The following is a 20118-nucleotide window of genomic DNA, read 5'->3' on the forward strand; positions in this document are numbered from 1 at the left end:
GAGTATAGCTATGATACTGACCTTATTTTGATAAATTATTGGAAAGTCTTGCTCTAATCGCAAATAATAGAGGTAAAAGTCAACACAGAGAAAGAGGCTCTCGTACGCTTTATCCCGAAACCTAACTTTGTCTCAAAACGGAAAATTCGGTCACAAGGTTTTGATTATTGTACCTGAAATCTGAATGTGTCTGAACACATATAGAGAACAAAAAAAAAATGATTCAAGGAATAATTAAAGTCGTCTCCTAATAAAAAAGAAAAATCAAGACTTTATATGGAAAACTAATAATATTATGTCAAACAACCATTGAATCAGATACAAACTTGAGCCAGCTGCATGTTGTATAGTAATGAAGTTCCACACCAGGTTAATATCATTAAACCACATGTGCTGAGTTGCTAGGAGACCTCTAACAAAACAGAGCTCGAGAATAAAAACGTACATGGCACGACACACACACATGATTGGTTTATTATAAACAACAAGCTGGGAAGTGATATACCTATGTTTCTTTCAGTCATTGTTGCTATTGTCACCAGCAGCCAAAAGCATAAGTAAATAGGGGCAGTAAAAGATGTATCTAAGAAAGGGTTGGGTAGGAGAATGTGGAGACACATATGGAATAATGATCAGCAGCAAAATCAAGAGGAAGATCAAGCCGATGCCCAATATGAAATAGGCAAGCAAGGGGAGGTGGCTTACTGCAGCATACGTGCCAGCCATAAAAGCTATCGACATGGATGTAAGTGCAAGTCCGAGAAGTGGCAATGCAAGGTTGAAGGCTTTCATTATGAGAGTAAGATCGCCCAGTTGCGCCCAAATGAGAGCAACTATTGTAATGATAGAACAGTACATCGCCAAGGTGTCAAATACCAGAAACACTTGGAACGCTGTTTTCTTTGCCAATGTTGCCATTCCCAAGTTGGGAACAGAACCATTGTAACCCCCTGGTAGTGTAAACCCTGCTGTGAAAGTCATAGTGGCTACAAGAGTGGCCACCAACAGAAGTGTATTCACCCGATCTTTGTACTTTCCTCCACCATCTGGGTTCTGTGTTACTGGAGTCGATACTATCAGTTTGGGACCTCGTGGTGCACCAGCAGATATCAAAGCCATCCAAGTCAACCTCTGTAGTATCCCAGGATGAAGCAAATTATATCAAGTACATATATATAATCATTACCGGTTTATAATGAAAAGTTACACACCATACCTCAAAAAATGTGTAGCTGGAATCCATGTTTTCCTCGGCTACATCTAGAGCTGTGAGACCGTTATGGTTCAGCGTTTTCAAGTCAACTCTGTTGTCCCAAGTGAGCATACTCACAACTCTAGGGTGCCAGTTTTTGGTGGCCAAATGCAATGGTGTATTTCCATTCGCATCTTCTTCATTAATCAACTTTTCCTTGTTCTTATCCTTATAACATCTTAGGATAAACCTGAGGACTTTGAGTTTTCCATGTTTAGCTGCAACATGAAGAACATTTCGACTGTCTCTGTCAAGCAACTCAAGTGCGTCTGGACAACGTTTAAGAATTGCCTTAAGAATTTTGACATGACCATACTTCGCGGCCATATGAATTGGAAAGGATCCATCATCATCACTGACATAAACACTGTCTGGAGCTTTGTCTAACAGATAGCAAAACCCTTCATAATACCCTAAGGATGCTCCAAATGAAAGACAAGTCCTTCCTTGATCTCGTAATTTAATAAGACTTGCATCTTCACTAACTATAGCACCAAATGAAAGTTGTTTTTTTTTTTGCCATTATGAATAACTTGAACAAGAAACTTAAACGGCTATTTAAGGTTTGTCGAGATAACGAACCTATTTTCTTAGCCTTCATCGCCCCATGTACTATGGATCTTCCTCCAATCTTTGAAGCTAAAGTAGATGTGCTACTTGATGCATTATTTGAATGTTGCCACATTTGTTTTGCAAGATCAGCCTGTCCAGCTTCAACAGCTATATACAAGGGAGAAAACCCATCGTTGTTTGCTACAAAAGACAAACATTGCTCTGCACAGACCAAACAGGACGCCACCTTCACATGTTTTCTTTTTAAGGCAACATGTAAAGCATTTTCTTGGTGTCTGTTCTTAGCAAAATATATCTTTTTGGCAACACCAGGCTTATTACAAGATACATCTTTAATAAAACTAACTAGAGCCTCAACAACATCAAGATGGCCTGCACCTGCTGCAATATGGAGAGCAACTTCACCCATCGAGTTTGACTTCATTAGCAGACCTGGGTACGCATAGAGTATATAACACACTAAACTGGTGTGACCTGCGGCCGCAGCAAGATGAAGCAACGTATTCCCACGATCGTTCACTGAGCTTAGAGCAAGCTTAACATCAAGTTTCATATTTCTCAGGTAAGTTTCCTGCTCTTACTGCTGCGATGGTTTTTGGGTCCATTGGCACAGTTTCACTGGTGTCACTGAGAGAGTTGACAAGTCGAGAGAGTGGTTACGTCTGGTTTCTTGTGCATAAAACATCCGAGAGCTTATGTGTTTCTTCCGGCGGTCAAAGCCCACATCAGATCGTCCCATTGATAACTCGGCACCTAATAAATATATATACATAAATGTAATAACAGTGACAGGAATGATAATGCCACTTCTGTATGAACAACTACATACGAATAATTGATAAGAAGAAACAAATATGCTTAGCACACTGAAACGCAAAGATTTTAACTTTGTAAACCAAATTTGGATATTCCTCCATGATCAAGTCAAGAAACATGTCATGTAATAATTCATCCTCAAAACTTATATGTTTGACTTTGGAACCAATTGCAGAAGTACGTTAGTGCATGATGTGATGCTAATATTGTTGTAATACTTATGAAGAACAAATAGGTGTCTTGTGATTCCAGCCAAGATGACACTCAACTCTTTGATAGATAATATATAAAATATGTATGATGCACAAACATAGTCGCCTGAACCTTGAGATAACAGAAGAAATCTCAAATAGAAAGAAAACAGAGTAATAAAGGCTTGAAGTTGCACACCTTTTTACTCAACCGAAGCAACGACTTGACGCTCAAGAGTTCAGGGAAAGCTTTCCTAAAACGTTGATATTCACCAATGCTTGCAAAACCAACCCCACGATGCTTGAGATATAGATTGGAATCTATAAAAAAAAAAAAGGAGTTTTAAGATTTTAATATTGTCCATCAAGGAAGAAGAAATGGTCAATTAAAAGGAAACAAACGCGTACCTTCCTTGTTTTTTCCTTTCCCCATCAGAAAAAAACGGTACCATATTTGTTTATTACAAAGAATAATGCATGATCCAAAAGAAGAAAGCAATTCAGTGGATACTTATTAAAATATCCAACGACTAATGCGTTTCTTGAACTTCTAATGTCAACTACATGAGTTTGCAGAAGCAGAACCATATCTTACCCAATTCAACATTTCTCTTAAGCTACTATCCAAAAATTCTTAAAAGTCTTCAACAAAAGAATTAGAGACTAAATTACCTAATAGGTCTTCTTAAAGAAAATAACACAATTAGGTCTTCAAAACACAGATTTTGCTGATATCTCTTCTCTCTTTGTTTTCAGGTCGACGAATTAGAAAACCAAACGGCGACAAGACAGTCTCTTGTCGGTTGGTCCATCATATTGGTGTTCAATACCAATCGAATTTATTGGCATAAAAATTGTTTGAAGCAGAGCTGTTAAACCTACCTGTATCTGGTAGTGTAAAACCTGCAGCAAAAGGTAGAATGGCTATAACAAGAAGAGCGTTAAACAAGGTTTTTGTATTTGTTAGCATTAAGATGGACTGATCTTTTTAGTATATAAATCGGGCCAACCGGTCTTCTAATGATACAAATAGTGACATGCAAACAACTGGGGAACTAATATAAACACAAGTATGTTACTTAGATATCTTTTCAAGGCACTTTCGACTTTTGCACTTGATTCGACGCCTCAGGATCCCACAGACTCTACCCTCTTCTTCTCACAGGTGTGATCAGAGCCGGAGACATCATCGTCTTCATTAACAAACAACAAAAGCAGCTGGAGATAAAGTCCAGTTACGGGTTAAAGAAAAGGAACGCCAGGAAGCTGTGGGATAACATAAGGACCAAGGAGCAAAACCATCACATGAAAGAAGATGGCAGTTACAGTGTTGAAGACGACATTGAAAAGAAAGTTATTATGTGACCTCCTTGTAGCAACCACGCCAAAAAGAAATGCTGCAGACATGGAGATTAGAGCCACAAAGAGGGATGGCAAGGCCAAATGAAAGGCTCTGTGAATGAGTTCTGGATCCCCTAACTGTGCCCAGATAAGTGCAACTATAGCTACAACTGAGCATTGCATTGCCAGGGTGTTACATAGCAGAAAATAGCAGAAGTCGAGCTCATTGGCCAAAATGGCCATGCCCAAGTTTGGAGGAGAGCTGCTAAAGCCACCTGGCACTGTGAAACCAGCAGCAAACGCAACCGTAGCTACAAGAGTTGCCACAAGTAAAAGAGCATTGACATTGTCTTTGTATTTGTCACCATTACTTAGATGATGCTCTGATCTGCTTCTTAGAGTCATTCCACTAGTGGGTATCACTTGAAAACCTCTACCAGAGGAAGCACACAGTAAGACCATCAACGAAATTCTCTGTTTATCAGAAAGTGCAAGAGAAAAGCAATAAGCTCTAAATGCCTTGATATTTAATAAAAAAAATTTAGTACATAGAGAGATTTGATATACCTCTCGGAAGACATATCTAGATTGCAGATTGATTTCCGCAATATCCATAGCTGTCGAGCCATCGTTCTTCCGTAGCTTCTCATCTTCGCCAGAAAGTCTTTGTTCCCTGCTCTCATTGCACTAAAGATCTCTGGACTCATTGCCACGGATTCACCGGGGAGGTTGTAAATATCTGATAGCCTGATATTTGTTAGGTAATCTAGGACAAATTCCATGTGTGGTGTGCAGCTGCAGCAGTCTATGATCAGAGTCATATGGAAGCCTTTTTGTCTTCGTTGCTCTACAAACACACTCATTGATGCTCTCAGTGAGTCGGATTTCGAAAACAGTATGTAAGCTCAAACTGCTGTGATAATAAACAGAAAAACTTCAGTTCCATGCTTATAAGTAATCCCCGTCTCATTATATTAGCACGAAGGAGGTAGATGGAAAGAGACTTACAGCTGCTTGACCCTGACAGCAGCAGTCTAACATCGATCGGAAGGAGAAAATATTAAATACCAAAGACCAAAGGAATGGAAAACAGTAAACTTGGCATCTTAATCAAGCTTGTAAACAGGGCCTACAAGTCTTTAATAATGATTCAAGCGGTGGTGGCATGAAACCAGCCGAGGGATGAGTGCATGACTTTTAGCCAACAACGTGTCACATACCAATGAAGTCCCACACCAATCAGAGACTTTAAGCAAAGTGTTTCTAGTGAACCCTACATCCGAGTAATGAACATTGATCAGTTAACTACATACCACAAATCATGTCCTGAATTGATAAGTTACCTCTAAGAAACAGATAAAAAAACTCAACAGATAAAACCATACATTTTAGAGGGGTTCTTCAAGTCTACTACCTTATTGATCCAAAAGAAGAAAACATTCAACGGTGATAAATAAACATCTAACGACCTATTGGTTTCCTGAACTTGCAACGTTAACCATGAGTTAGTTTTCAGAACAAAGCATCCGTCATTGTGTACCAAATCAGTTCAGCTTCAATGCAAAATTACATCACCAAAAAGACAGAGGAAGATACAATGTTCTAATATCAATCAACTTTTCTTTCTTCTCAACTCTTGTGAGGTTAACGAAAAAGACTACCAGATTAGAGAAACAAACGGCTGAGAAGATGCGAAAAGCGTGGTGCCCGCTGTGTAGCTAAGCCATCCCAAATCCTCCACATCTGCGTTTGCGCCTCCATTCTCTTCGACTTCTTATTTTGAATCGTGATTACAGGAAGTGAGCAGTTCCATCAAGTTACAAAAATTCGAATTCCGGGAAGAGAACTACACTGCAGTATTCGGCGGCCGCAGAAATCAGATCAGCCGTCTCCGCCGCTGCGTTTTGTCGCAATCACACCGCTGATTTAATTTTAAAAAACATAGAATCACACAAGACTCCCGTAGGGAGCGTGGCTTCTCCTTGGACTTGAAGGAAACCTACTGAACGGACAATGGGCGTAAGATTCCACGCTTTATCAGATTAACGGGAGACTATCTTTGTTTATGTTGGTCATGAGACACATCCGTTGACCTCTGTGCCTCAATTCTATCAAGACCTGCTTCATAACTGTCCATCTCAAACCTAAAATCATCCCACAAATAGTTTGAAATACACAGTAAATTTACATACCCCAATACAATGCATTTCAAAAACTTACTTTTTCTTGTTCTATAGCCATGGGCTGAATTATACACATGCAAATCAGGCCTAATAACATGGCCTTTCAACTCAATGGCTTTGTATCTCCTAGACCAAAATCTATGCAACAATATATATAACCCAACACAAACTCCACAACATTAAGCAACTTTGATTTGTTTCCAACACAAATGTACATCTCTTCCACTATGTTTTCTTACACTTGAAGAAAGTGAACAGTAGAAACCAAGCTAGCAATAAGAAGTAGAACCTAAAACAAGAGAAGACAAAGAAGAACACAACACATAAAGAAGACGTAGATTCTTCCCAGCGATTTATCCGCCTGCATTATCCGCCTCCTCATCCTCGGCCCGCTTGTCCCTGCGAGATTGTAAGTATCCGGATATGCAAATCTATCCATCACTTGTGTTCCAAACAATCTCGTAGCTACCATTTCTCCAACCATCACCATCATTGGATCCAAAACAGCAGAGTATGATAAACTGTTTGAACTCATCACCCCTGAGACAGGGTAGTAACCTTCCTGTGTGCTATTATTGAAATGAACCCGTTCTGATAACCGCATGTCGGCACTAGAAGGCATCTCAAGCCGGTAAACCGGTCCCAATGGTCTTCTAGGGACACTGGTTTTACCTTCTTCCTGAGTAGAGCAACGGCCTCTGCCATACAAAGGAACCAAAGTAGAATGAGACACTTTGGATTTACAAACAGGACACTGTCTATGTCTTTGGTACTCATCACTTGACGAGAAACTCTGTACATCAAGCCATTTGTGAATACAGGGCCAGCAAAAGAGGTGACCACAGAGAGTCACAACAGGTTCTTGCACAGAGTCTAAACAGATATTGCAGTCGAAATTGGAATCATCAACATTATCATCAGAAGGAGCCGAGACTGAGATGGTCTCAGGTTTCTTGCTCTTGAAACAAAATGCACCTTCTCCATAGAGTTCTCCAAGTACAGCAGCATCTTCAAAAGATTGATCCAAGGCCATTGGTCACAAATCCTGAAAAAAAAAAAAAGTTTTTTTGAGAACATTAGATCCAAATGAATGCTATAGTTTCTTATAAACACTTAGGTATCAATAAGATTTAAACAAGTGAATCACACAAAGATAGCCTATTTTACTTCCAGATAAGAATTAGGTTATTAAAAAGGGATTATAAAAATTCCAAAAAAATCTAAAATAATCATCAGGACCTAAACCCTTAATCGAAGAACCCTAAAAGTTTGAATTTTTTTGGAAACCGACGAAATTAAGAATAAAAACTCTGATTCAACACGAGCAGGGGTTTTGGCTAATACACTTAAAACTCGTAACTTGATCATCAAAATAACGAAAACAACAAATCCGATAAAAATTTAATGGCAAGCCCCCAAGAAAGACAAAGAGAGAGGATGATTTTATATACTACGACTTAGCAGAAACAGAGAGACAACAAACACATCAGTCACCTCAAACGAAAAAAAAAAGTTCAACACCAATTCAACATCTAAAGGTGAGAAAAAACAAATAAAAAAAAAACCCAAATCAAAAGACTGAGAAATTTGCGGAGTCACAGATACATATTTACATACGTGTCTATGTGTAAAATATACGCAAAGGCACGTACATAGGAACTATGAAGAGAGAGAGAGAGAGAAGAAAGGGACACGAACCAGACAATCGGCGGCGTTTGAGGGAAACCCTAAGCAACTGTGTCAATGGCTGCTGATTTGATTTGAGCAGAGAAGAAGAGTAGAAAGAAGCGGAGAGGAAAATAAAAAATCTGGTTTTTTTTTTTTTTTGGGTAGAAGTGAGAGAGAGAGAGAGAAAGAAAGAGAGAAACTGTTTAAAAAGAAGCAAAGAGAGAGATTCTCATTTATTTATTTTTATTTTTTTTGACAATCAATTCTCATTTATTTATATTTGGATAAATACCTTAAAATTTAAGATATGATTATTAATATGATGCATCGAATTCGAGACCCGAATTATATCTTCAGTGACGTGGCGATGTGCAAGATTCGTCACATTTTTGTAATACTGTGTTTAAGTAGATAACTCTCTTTGTTTATATCTTATCTATCTTTTTAACTTATAATAAAAAATTCAAGTTTAGTAGTGTGATTCGCCTGAGGTTTTATAAGCTAGTGGTTTTCATTGTCATCAAATATTTAACCTTATATTTGGTTAATTACATCAATTTTAGATTTTATTTTTTTAATTGACATCTGTATACATCCATCCATATGCAACTAAACAATGTTGGTTCATTATCCAAAAACAAAATATATCATTTTTTTACTATTCCATCTGTATAGATGATGTTTTAGGATTTTTACATAAATTAAGAAAACATTTAATGTTTAGCAATAAGTATATTATTTATTTATAATAACATATTTTATAATTATTAACTAATAGTATTTCATCAAACTTTTAAATTCTCATTTAATGATTCTTGAAATTAACAATTTTTTAGTATTAATTAATAATAGTATACAGAAAATCATCATTTCTGATACAAAATAAAATTTTATAGCATCATCTATTCTGATATGGAAAGAGCATAATTTTTGTCTTTTTCTTTTTTTTAATGATTTTTTTCTTTTTTAAAATATAGTTTAGAGTTGAGAATAGGGAGGGATTTACTTCTTAAACTAAGACACGTCTCTATTGGATTTAAAAAAAAAAAAAAAGAGTATGTGAGTCAATGTAATGGTTAACTTACTATAAATAGAGTTTACTTGTATCACAAACACTCTCTATAGTATCTTTTAAGTAATTAGGTTGAGTGGAAAAAAACAAGCCATTCCATTATGTGTAAGTGTAACGTTCGTGGCACAAATGTCATATCGCTTTGTAGGTGGCTAGGTGCATTGCATTTACGATTTACCCCAAATAAATGTTATGCACATTTATTATTTTTATAAGGGAAGCAAAACAAAATAATACTTGTACGTTTCTAATACTGAGTATAAGTAAAAAAAAAAGTCTAAGTTTTGTGAATGCCGACTACAATAAATAGTAGTATGTCCGTCGCAAATCATAAGAAAGAATGAAGGAGAAGTCAGCTCACTAACCAAATGGTTAATGGAAGAGGGATGATTAGTTTGTTTAATTACTACTACTAATACTTCCTCTGTCTCACAAATATTGAAGTTTTAGAGAATTTTCTTTGTCCCAACAAGATTGATGTTTTGAATGTTTTTAATAAATTTTTGTTTTAATGATTACTGATGCTGTAGAGTGTATGAAGTATAAAAGTGGGAAGGTGGGAAAATAAAAGTATTAGAAAAATAAATCATATATTCTCTCTGTCTTAATATGTGTGTAAAATACTAAACTTCAATCTATCTTTGTGAGACAGAGAGAGTATTTCTTAAACTTAAATTAATATTGAAACGGTGATTTGGTGGAGTGAGAAAGCAAAAGGACTAATGAGAGGTGGAAGATGGCTCTCTTCACGTTTTGCCAAAACTTTCACAACTAACGATGGATCTCACATTAAACCAAAACCTCACGAGTCACGCGTTCTGTTTTGTTATTGTGGGACTTTCTTTTTATTAACACTAGTTGTTTTAATTGCACGAATTTATAAAATAATTTAGATGACGAATCTTGAGTAGTTTCTAATCTATTTTAATTGAGATTAGGCACGAAACTCAATTAACTATGTCGGACTAAAATTCTCCTGACGCGTGGACCAGTTCCTTCTTCAATTCTTCCGAACATATATAATTGGTGTGCTTTGATTAATTCAATAGTATCGTGATACACGTTAATTATCTATGTATAGAATAGTGCCAATCTAAAAACGCATCAGGAGTCGTTATTCAACTCTCAACACGTACTCATCTTTTGGTTTAATTCGGATTATCTATTTTTCATAACACGCTTATATCTGTTTCATGCATTGTTCAAGTATAAATAAACTTGTGTGTTTGTATAAGTTTTGCTACAAACTAGTACTAGTAATTTGTAGTGGGAATGTTGACTTATAATAATTTGTATTGGTGTTGTACATTAGAAACAATAAAAACGTGTATGCTACATCCAACTGATATATATGATTTACTCACTCGTGTTCGATACATTCCCAATTCTACTCAAATTTAAACTAGAACGATCTAGAAGAAGATCAACTTCATTTATTTTTTGTCTGTCTGTCAATATCTTTTTGTAATTGTGAATTAATTACATGCTACTTGTTTCATATATAGGGATGAAAAACACATTTATCGTGTAACATGAAAGTGGAACAATGATATAGTCCTTTATGTTTAATTTATTTGTTGCGAATATTAGGGAGCTCTAAAATATTCTAGTAATGTTTATCCTAACAGAGCATTGACTATCGGAAACATATATCCACCGTTTCAGTGTTTTCTTAATGATCTAATGTAATCAAACTGCAACTTGTTTGGTAGGAGAATATGGCCGACAATCAAAACCAAATGATTGGAACATTGTCCGCTTGTTAATATTAAAACATCAAATAAAAGTCTTCATGTAAGTAATGTCTTTTCAAACAATCTAAGAAACTCAAGTTGGGGTAGGTTTCGCGAAGTTGTCCGATATTGACCTTGATTTAATTTGTTTCAAATATTTCACACTTGTTCTAATTTCGATCATTATATTATATGCCTTATGTTCCATTTCTGAAGGTACGACTTCTTAGGCCGCGAAAGTTGATACAAAGAAAAAGGCACCGAAAAGGCATTTATAAAGTCCAAAATGACAATATTATAATAAAATCATACAAACTGAAGTCACGAAATGCATTTATAAAGTACAAATGATAGTATTATATAATGAAATGATCATACAAACAAAGGTCACGAAAATCACCATATTCTAATCTTGACCTTGGGCTTGTTCATCCAGTTTACAATTTCAAGTATAAAAAACAAAGTGAAGATGATTGATCGATCATACAACTCGATGACCTTAGCATATCATTAAAACCCATGACCTTATCATGTCACACTTGTCTGATTGAAACTTCTAATCTATATCCATAATAACAAATAAATTGGTTTGGATCGAATTTGGTCCTCGACCAGATCAACAACTATAAAATTTAACCTCAAAATCGTGTCCGTGGATCAGTCCAAAAAACTTCAATTCTTTTGGATTTTATTCATTTTGTCCTAATTGACACATCCTTATCCTTAAATTGGGTTACACATAAACTATGATAAATTTCATTGCTTCTGTAAAAAATAAAAGAGAGATTTTTCAAACGTAAATCTCTTTTGCTTGTGGATCGATAAAGAGTTTTTTTTTTTTACAATTTTATATAATCTCTCTTAAGAACGTGTACAACCTTTAGCCCCTTTGCGTACATACGCGCATTAGAGTATCATAGAATACAATAATCTAATACGAATTATCGAATATGTAACAAACCTTAGCGTGTGTTTATCAAAAAGGTTGCAGAACCGAACAATCTTAAGATCCCTCTCATGAACAAAAAAAAAAGATTCCACCGATGGTTTTTTTTAATGCTGTTCTATTAGTCTATTCCAAGATTGATCTTTGATTTCTTTAGTTCCTCATCTCAAAACATCTTCGAACCGGTAAAAATCACATAAAGACATGACATCATATTATTTATCCAGGTCTAAGATGTTCAGTGATGAAGTAGAAGAAACAGATAGCTATAAAGAAAGCTGAGTTACAGAGGGGAACGACAATGAGAGAGAGAGAGACAGAGAATAAGAGATCTTACAGACTCAACAGTGAAATTTCATTACAAGAACTTATCAATGCTAGATGTGAGAGTGGTTTTGGGCACAGCACCTATGATGGTATCCTTCTTCTCACCATTGACAAATATCATGATCGTAGGAATGCTTCTAACTCCGTACTGGCCTGGGGTTGTAGGAGATTCATCAGCGTTTAGTTTGTAGAACTTGATCTTCCCAGTGTACTGTTGTGCTAGATCATTCACGAGCGGGTCAATCATCTTGCAAGGTCCACACCATGGTGCCCAAAAGTCAACCAATACAGGACCGTCTGCTTTAAGAACTAGAGAATCCCATGTCGAGTCAGTGACCACTGGAACTGCAAGGATCAATAACCCAAATCAGCAAGTTATATAACTAAAGCTTCTAAACTCATGAATGAAAACAAAATGATTAGCCAAGAATAACATGCTTCATGAGTTAACCAAAGAGACAGCTGACCCATTTTCAGCCAAAAAAGGGTATGTTGTATCTAATCTTTACTGTCTATAGTAATCCAGAAGAGAAAGGTTCTCTAAACATAATCTTGATAATAGAGTAGACAGGTAATTCTTGTATATACACACGAACAAAGGGGAAACATAATGAACTTTGTGCAATCCAAAAGCATTCCAGTGAAGAATAATGCTTCATGTTTTCACCAGAGATGAGATAGCAATGAATGAGTTTATAGTTCTCTTCGATGATATCAATGAGTAGCAATGTAGCAGACATCCCTGAGAATCTCACTAAAATACATAATCATAGGTAAGGAGTCTAAAGTCTTAGAAAAGCAACACTATTGACAAACCAAAATCGAGATCTGCTGGTAAACAGATCCAAAGAATCAAAAATATATTTACTCTAAAGCATAAAACCCCCCACATTGCTACCAGATGAGCCAAATAAATGCTTCTTGTCACAATGTGTGTATGATCCAACCAACCGAGTAGGTACCCAACCTAACTTTTATGTTGTTTTACTTGGAAAAAGAGAAGAGATCCTAAAACGCAACCTTCTTCGAATTTTTCACGCAACAGGCATGATTCAGTCACTCTTTAACAGAAACCTCAATTTCAGCAGAAAAATTCTCAAACGCATACTCTCTCCTAAATCCTAACCAAAACTCTTCTTCCTCCTCCAGATTCAGTAATCTGGAAACTAAATTACAAGTTTTTTTTTTTTGTTATAGCTAAGATTACAAATTACTAATTCGAACAATCATCAACACAAAATCAGTTCATAAGCAACGAATCGAGTGAGAGAGAGAGGGAAAAAAACATACTATCGGTAGTAGTTTCCTGTGCTTCACAAACGACGGTGGCTCTTCGTAGTCTAGAAACCCTAGGATGATGATGAATCGAGGTCAACGAAGACGGAGAGAGAGAAAGACGGATTCTCAGACCTGATGATTCCGGTAAAACGGCGAACATACGGCGAGAAGAGAGAGAAGCCGATGGTTGTGGTGAGGATACGATTTTGGAATCGGAACGGAGAGAAATTGGAGGACGAGAGGTACAAGTGAAAGCAGCCATGGCTTTAGGTAGAGAGAGAGATACTCGTAATCTCCCAAGTGTAAAAAATAATATCCAAAAATGAAAAAGATAACGAAACTAATGGAAGAGAAAACTTACGAGAGTACAACACACAACAAACACACTGATTGATGATAGGCTAGATCTTTTTATTTTTATACACACATTGAAAACAAACCAATACTGCTTTCGTTTTTCAATTCTTTTTCTGAAACAAAAAAAAAAATGTAAAGTGAAAACAATTTAATACGTTTGGGTAAAGATCGTAAAAAAATAACAGAAATCTGTAAGCCCGGAAACTTTTTGAGATTTGCATTATTGGGCTTATATTAGGCCCATTTATAACAAGTATGGTTGATTTATTCAATGATGCGTTTTTTAGCAACCAAGTTTCAGCGATTAGCGATTAGCGATGAGTCGCTGATCTCAATCGACAATAATAACTACTATACTAACAACAAACTTATTAGTCATTTGTATCAGTACTGGTAAAATATAATTTAAGTTTGTGATGGTGTGGTGACTGTGGTCTCGAATCTCAAAACATTTTAGATCTTTTTTTTGTTTTTTTGTTTTTTGTTTTAGTTGTCCCATTTAACAACTTCTAATTTGCAAACAAAAGTTTTGTCCAACGTTTGTGTTAATACCCTATTGGCCGTCGCATGCTTATGATCTTCATATATTTGACAGCTAAATCGTGGTAGATGCATGGTTTTAACAAAACTAAACAAAACAAAAAAAGTGAAAACGTCACAAAATTAAACTAGTTTCTATATTTGGATTAAATTCTAAACTTAGGAGAATGATCAATTTCTTCTCTACATGTGTGAATGTGAAAACACTTTTGATAGGTCACCCACTTCAAGACACACATATACTTCGATAAACTCATATAAAGTCATGCAACAAAACTCTAATTTTGCTTTTCACTGACTTTTGCTATTTAAAGCAATGTTAGATCAATAGTCAGAAATTAAAGAAAGAAGATTCAAAATAAACGTCAGAATAATTTTGTTTTAAAACGAATAAAGGACTTGTTGTTGGTAACACTATCAATAGATACTGGTGACAAGAATATCGATACAAAATACATTCGATGATATTAAAAAAATGTCAACTTTAATACAAGCCCCAGCAGACAAAACACACCGAAGATACACCTATAAGTTAGGACAGCGGCTCAATGAAAAAATGAAATTTGTTTCTTCTATGATGTCATCGTTCATGCATCTAATGAAAATATTAGAAACTACAGCATTTGTGATTTCGACAGCTGTTTTACATCTTTCACTCGGAACTGTGATTAGAATTGAACTGTTAAATTGTCCCAAAATTTCCTATAAACTAAATATTATTCAAAAAATAAACACACAGATACACACAAAAATGTAAAACCAAATGAAATGGATTACATAAGAAAAACCATAATCCATGCGGATTCGATAATAGACAGTTAAGTATAGAACACTCATTTTCATGGAAAAAAATAGGAAAATAATATTACAACTAACATTGAAGAAAATAAAATTGTATATATAGCAAATAATATATGACAAAATGCATAGTCGTTTTACCATGACATCAGTTTTGGATTTTCTATATACATTCTGTCATTATGTGCGGTTGAAACTTAATACATTTTTCTAATGAAACAATAAAAATTTACAGATTTTGTTTTGTTGCACCACATGTCATAAAGAGAACAAACAGAAAAGATAGTCGTGTGTTGAAAAATCGGACGGTGACGGTGAAGATAGTTGAAAAATCTCAACTAACAACACTTCCATTCAATTGATATATATATCATTGATTACCCAACTCGTTTATCTATTGAGTTTATGTATTTGTTGTGTTCTTACACTTCTCTCCGATGTTTTTCTCTTCTTACATTTTCTTCTGTTCCATATAAAAAATAATAATTGAAAACTAAATTGATTCGATGGTGAAGTTGACAAAGAGAATAGGAGGGCTTGTGCTGCGATTGGCAGCGTTTGGTGCGGCTCTTGCCGCCTTGATCGTTATGGTCACTAGCCGCGAGAGAGCTTCCTTCTTCGCTGTCTCTCTCGAAGCTAAATATACGGATATGGCCGCGTTTAAGTATGTACACATTTTTTTCATATTTTGTTCATGTGTTTTTCAGTTTTTGTGTTCATCTGTTATACTCACATCTAATTATGGTGAGTTATGTGAATATGTTATAACTGGCTAAGACATGTTTGGCAGGTATTTTGTGATCGCAAACGCTGTCGTCAGTGTTTACAGCTTTCTAGTTCTGTTTCTTCCAAAGGAGAGTTTGCTTTGGAAATTCGTCGTCGTCTTGGATTTGGTAAATAGTACTTTCTATTTCTTTTAGTTCTCTTCTCTACATGCATTGAGATTCTTTGCTACTAATAAAGTGATGTTGTTGATATCTGGTTTATGTGTAGATAATAACAACTGATTTACCTTGAAACAATTCTAAACCCTTCGTTGAGAATTTATCTCATATCAACCACATTATGTATTCGCAACAAATATGACTATCTAGCTAGTATTTCTGAAATTTTCACAAATAATTTTGCAGCTTTTACGTAGTATTACTATTTTCTCGTTTTAGTAAGTTTTTATTATATATATGGTGTAGTCCAAGAATTGAAGATATTACTAACGTTTTTATTCTAGCTATAAGTTTTTATTACATTGGCTTTTAGCTAGTTCAACTTTTGTTAAATGCCCACCTGACTTTAAATAATTCAAAAATTTATATACAACTCGATCGAAGTTGAGAACCCAACGATTTTAATATTAATTAAGAAAATTATGCGGTGAAGTGTTATGGACAAATTACAGCAGCTTGAACACAAAACGACTATAGTAGATGGGGACTGATTGTCTAAGTTATATGTATTCATTCGAAAATATCAATATATGGTTGGTTGTGTTTAGAAGAATCTTTGAGTGGAAAGTTAAAACACTTGAATGCACACCTAATTCGTATTCGTGTCCTATTAACAAGTTTTCTTATCGTTTGTTAGGTGAAGATTAGCTAAAACATGAATGTGTTTACTTTTAGTATTAGTTGTTATATTAACTTTTTTTCTTTCCGTCATAAAGGTGATGACAATGCTACTGACGTCAAGTTTATCGGCGGCACTAGCAGTGGCACAAGTGGGAAAGAAGGGAAACGCAAACGCAGGTTGGCTTCCGATTTGCGGCCAAGTTCCAAAGTTCTGCGATCAGGTCACCGGAGCTTTAATCGCCGGTTTTGTTGCACTCGTCCTCTACGTCCTCTTACTCTTATATTCTCTCCACTCCGTCGTCGACCCTTTTCTCCTTCAGAAATCTTGAATCTAACTTAATTTCCCTTTTCTGAGTATCGATCTAATTTTATATACAGACGCGCATAGCTTAAACTTTGCTCAATGTCGATATGAGACGTACGTCGTGTGTTTGTGTTTGTATAATTTCTTATTATGTGTCAAAATTTTCATGGCTTTGTAATTCCTTTTTACGGATCATATGGAACAGAACAATAATATATATAAGTACCATCTCAAAGTCCTAGCTAGATAGATTATCGTTTGATTATTCGTATGGTTACCAAGCGTATATATACGACCTTAAGCATACATATATTTTTAGCTAAAAAGAAATATTTTCTTATTTGTCTAAATGTGTCATTATAGTTTATGGACCATAAGAAGAGTCAGCTGAAGATACACATAAAGAGACGAGTGAAGCTAATTTGCCTATACGTGAGACATGTGTTTCCCAAATCATTTTAAATAGCAAACCGGCCTATTTTTACTTTTCGGTCAAATTCAAATACAAACCGGCTTATCTTAAATGGACATCTGTTAAACAAAACCCTCAATATATCGCCGGGAAATTTAACGTTAAAATTGCTCTAATGCTTTGTGAAGCACATGCGACCATTTGTTGTGTGTCAGAACAAAAAGGAAGATTCCACCTTATGGATTATAATTCCCACATGCATATTATTTTAAAAACATACAATAAAATTTATAGTCCGAGAAGAGGATTTTAATAACTCAAAAATAAATATCTTTTGTGTTGAATATAAGATGACTAGATTCACTTGATTGTTTTTTTAATACTCCTTGGTCGTTTGACTAGTCATCAGGATCCAGAATAGAATCAATAAATACAGTATCTAATTGTTTTGGAACCATCAAAAAGCGGTAGGAGTATCTTTTATGAAGGATGGTACGATAATATATGACCGGTTTGGTCATATTTTCAAAACGTCAAGTTGTTTGTATCAGTGAGAATTTATAAGCTGGGATAAAATATTCGAGAATGGGACATTCTCTCCTTTTAATGACAATTTGACAATTATTATGAAATGGGGAGAGCAGTTATTAGAAAAGGAGAGGGAAATGGGGAGAGGTCCCATCCCATGTGAATCCAATTGAATTTAAAAAATTCTAAAGCATATATGAGATTTATTTATTTAGGGTTCTTGATTTAGCGTCCAAAGCGGTCGCATGCAAATTGCCGTTCAGTGACTTTTCCTGTTTATGAAATAAAAGGCTCCACTTGTTTTTTTTTTTCTTTTCTTTTTTTCCTTTCAAACCACTTTGTATTAATAACAAGTATTGCTTAGCCCAAATTTTATTTTATGATTTTCATAGATTGTGCTTTTTTTCATTTTTTGTTGGCGCGAGATTTAGCACCAACAACATATCGACCTAAAACAAAAGTAAACCGAGTAACTCTGCACATCAACTAAACCGAAGAACCCCTCTTTTGGAACAGTTAAACGGGCCCATAAGCATAAGCCCGACAAAGTCATTTAACTGCCTTCCTGAGCCCGACCTGATCATCGAAAAATGAAGTTTACAATATTTTCAATTCGAGATTTAAAGAAAATAGACTTATTTTGTAATAAATGCATTCATATAAATAGAGGAATGTCTCCTCCTTGTAAAGGATCCAACAATGAATACAAAAAACCTAATTCTTCATTGTTCTTCAGAGAAACCCTACCTTCTTCTTCAAGAAATCATAACCCCTCTTTATTTTCTAGCTTTAATCCAGTTTTTAGAGAGAGAGATCTTAAATGAATTTGTTCCCCCACTCAAACAAATTCATTGTGTGAATTCTAGATTCAACATTTTTGTGTATCATCCTCATGGTTAGGTTTGAAATCTCAAGACAAGTTTTAATTTTGGAGTTGGAACTTAAACGGGAAGGTCTTTATATATGAACGTTTAGATGTGACTAGGTGATTAAGCGATTCTTACTCTTATATATATACCTTGACTAATCACAAACTTTTTACACAATTCTTTTGTAAGATAGATTTTGTGACAAAAAAAAAAAAAAAACACAGTTGTTACTTGGCGATATTGCTAAACTCTCTATCTTCAATGGTAGATACGGACATAAGGATATTACGAACTTTTAATCATGATCAAAAACATGTATAGAAAAAGAAACATAGGAACAAGGACAAGCCTAAAACAACCATATGTAAACCGAGTGTTACAACTCAATAGTTACAATATATACATCAATGCATGCATTGTTATAGCCTTGTAGAGTTATAGGAAAAAAAAAAAAATTCTAGAACGGGTAGAATAACAAAAGTTTTGTGTGTTTGTGTGTGTGTGTTTTACGTCAATTATGTATTAAACATCTAACAACGATTTAAAATTATTTCAGTACTAAACATTACAATCTGTAAAGCACTAAATTAAGAGCAAAACATAATAAAGGCTCTGATGATATTTGGAGATCCAAGATTATAAATTAATTTCAGATTTTCAATCCGCATTAATGTCTTTCTTTCTTTTTTTGCTGACTTTTTTTTGTTTCTTTTCTATTCTTAACTTATATAGTAAGGAAACGAGAAAGGTTGAATGAATATAAAAAGAAATTTCCTAACCATTTAAAACTTAGAAATTGTATTATTATCCAATTATCAGCATTTATTTACCATGTAAAAGCACCCAAAGAAACAGTAATTTCTGTCTAGATCTAAATAACAAATTTTCACTAATTTGGTTAATGATCTTGAAAATTTGATAAATAAACCATAAAGATATAAAATAATATCCAATATTTGATTTTGATAATTAGTATATTCATTTTTAAGGTAATGATTTTATTATATACTATTAATGTAAAAGGATCTTTAAGAAAAAGAAAAAAAATTCAAATTATAGTAGTAAAAAAATATACTAACCAATTAAAGCCAGCAAAACAAGGAAACAAAGAAAAAAGAAAAAAAAAGGGAGAAACTGAAACGCGGAAAGGAGGCAAAATCGTCTCGTCGCCGTCTTCCAAGCTTAAAACGAAGAATCGCACCACGCGTTTCGATTTCTCCATTGTTTTTGATTCAGTCAAGCCTGTTCTCCGAGAAATTTCCAAGATCTACTACATGCTACTATGAGCCTCCGCCACCGCACCGTCCCGCCGCAAACCGGACGGCCGTTGGCGGCGGATGCTGCCGGAATCGAAGAGGAGCCTTA

At 35.0% G+C, this 20118-nt stretch overlaps 4 protein-coding genes and 1 pseudogene across 5 annotated transcripts; 1 reads left to right on the forward strand and 4 right to left on the reverse strand.

Annotated features, from left to right (window-relative positions):
• On the reverse strand, positions 339 to 3146 carry LOC104715388 (annotated as a pseudogene).
• On the reverse strand, positions 3394 to 6422 carry LOC104715393 (protein ACCELERATED CELL DEATH 6). Its single transcript, XM_010432803.2, has 4 exons — positions 5559 to 6422; positions 5182 to 5446; positions 4741 to 5086; positions 3394 to 4647 (listed from the first exon to the last, which is right to left on the reverse strand). Exons 3-4 carry the CDS (start codon positions 4786 to 4788, stop codon positions 4075 to 4077), a joined length of 621 nt encoding a protein of 206 aa, XP_010431105.2. The 5' UTR covers positions 4789 to 5086; positions 5182 to 5446; positions 5559 to 6422; the 3' UTR covers positions 3394 to 4074.
• Positions 6512 to 8222, reverse strand: LOC104715405 (E3 ubiquitin-protein ligase RMA1-like). 2 transcript variants are annotated; one of them, XM_010432815.1, is made up of 2 exons: positions 8055 to 8222; positions 6512 to 7401 (listed from the first exon to the last, which is right to left on the reverse strand). In XM_010432815.1, the coding sequence occupies exon 2, from the start codon at positions 7387 to 7389 to the stop codon at positions 6646 to 6648; it is 744 nt and encodes a 247-aa protein (XP_010431117.1). In that variant the 5' UTR covers positions 7390 to 7401; positions 8055 to 8222; the 3' UTR covers positions 6512 to 6645. The 2 variants fall into 2 exon arrangements, with proteins under 2 accessions (XP_010431117.1, XP_010431123.1); XM_010432821.1 differs by lacking the exon at positions 8055 to 8222 and adding an exon at positions 7701 to 8043.
• On the reverse strand, positions 11966 to 13787 carry LOC104715418 (thioredoxin M2, chloroplastic-like). Its single transcript, XM_010432827.1, has 2 exons — positions 13393 to 13787; positions 11966 to 12447 (listed from the first exon to the last, which is right to left on the reverse strand). The coding sequence occupies exons 1-2, from the start codon at positions 13640 to 13642 to the stop codon at positions 12134 to 12136; spliced, it is 564 nt and encodes a 187-aa protein (XP_010431129.1). The 5' UTR covers positions 13643 to 13787; the 3' UTR covers positions 11966 to 12133.
• LOC104715424 (CASP-like protein 1C1) lies at positions 15315 to 17179 on the forward strand. Its single transcript, XM_010432834.2, has 3 exons — positions 15315 to 15739; positions 15866 to 15968; positions 16736 to 17179. Exons 1-3 carry the CDS (start codon positions 15582 to 15584, stop codon positions 16967 to 16969), a joined length of 495 nt encoding a protein of 164 aa, XP_010431136.1. The 5' UTR covers positions 15315 to 15581; the 3' UTR covers positions 16970 to 17179.

Source organism: Camelina sativa, chromosome 2 (assembly GCF_000633955.1).
Source record: "Camelina sativa cultivar DH55 chromosome 2, Cs, whole genome shotgun sequence".
NCBI lineage: Eukaryota > Viridiplantae > Streptophyta > Magnoliopsida > Brassicales > Brassicaceae > Camelina > Camelina sativa.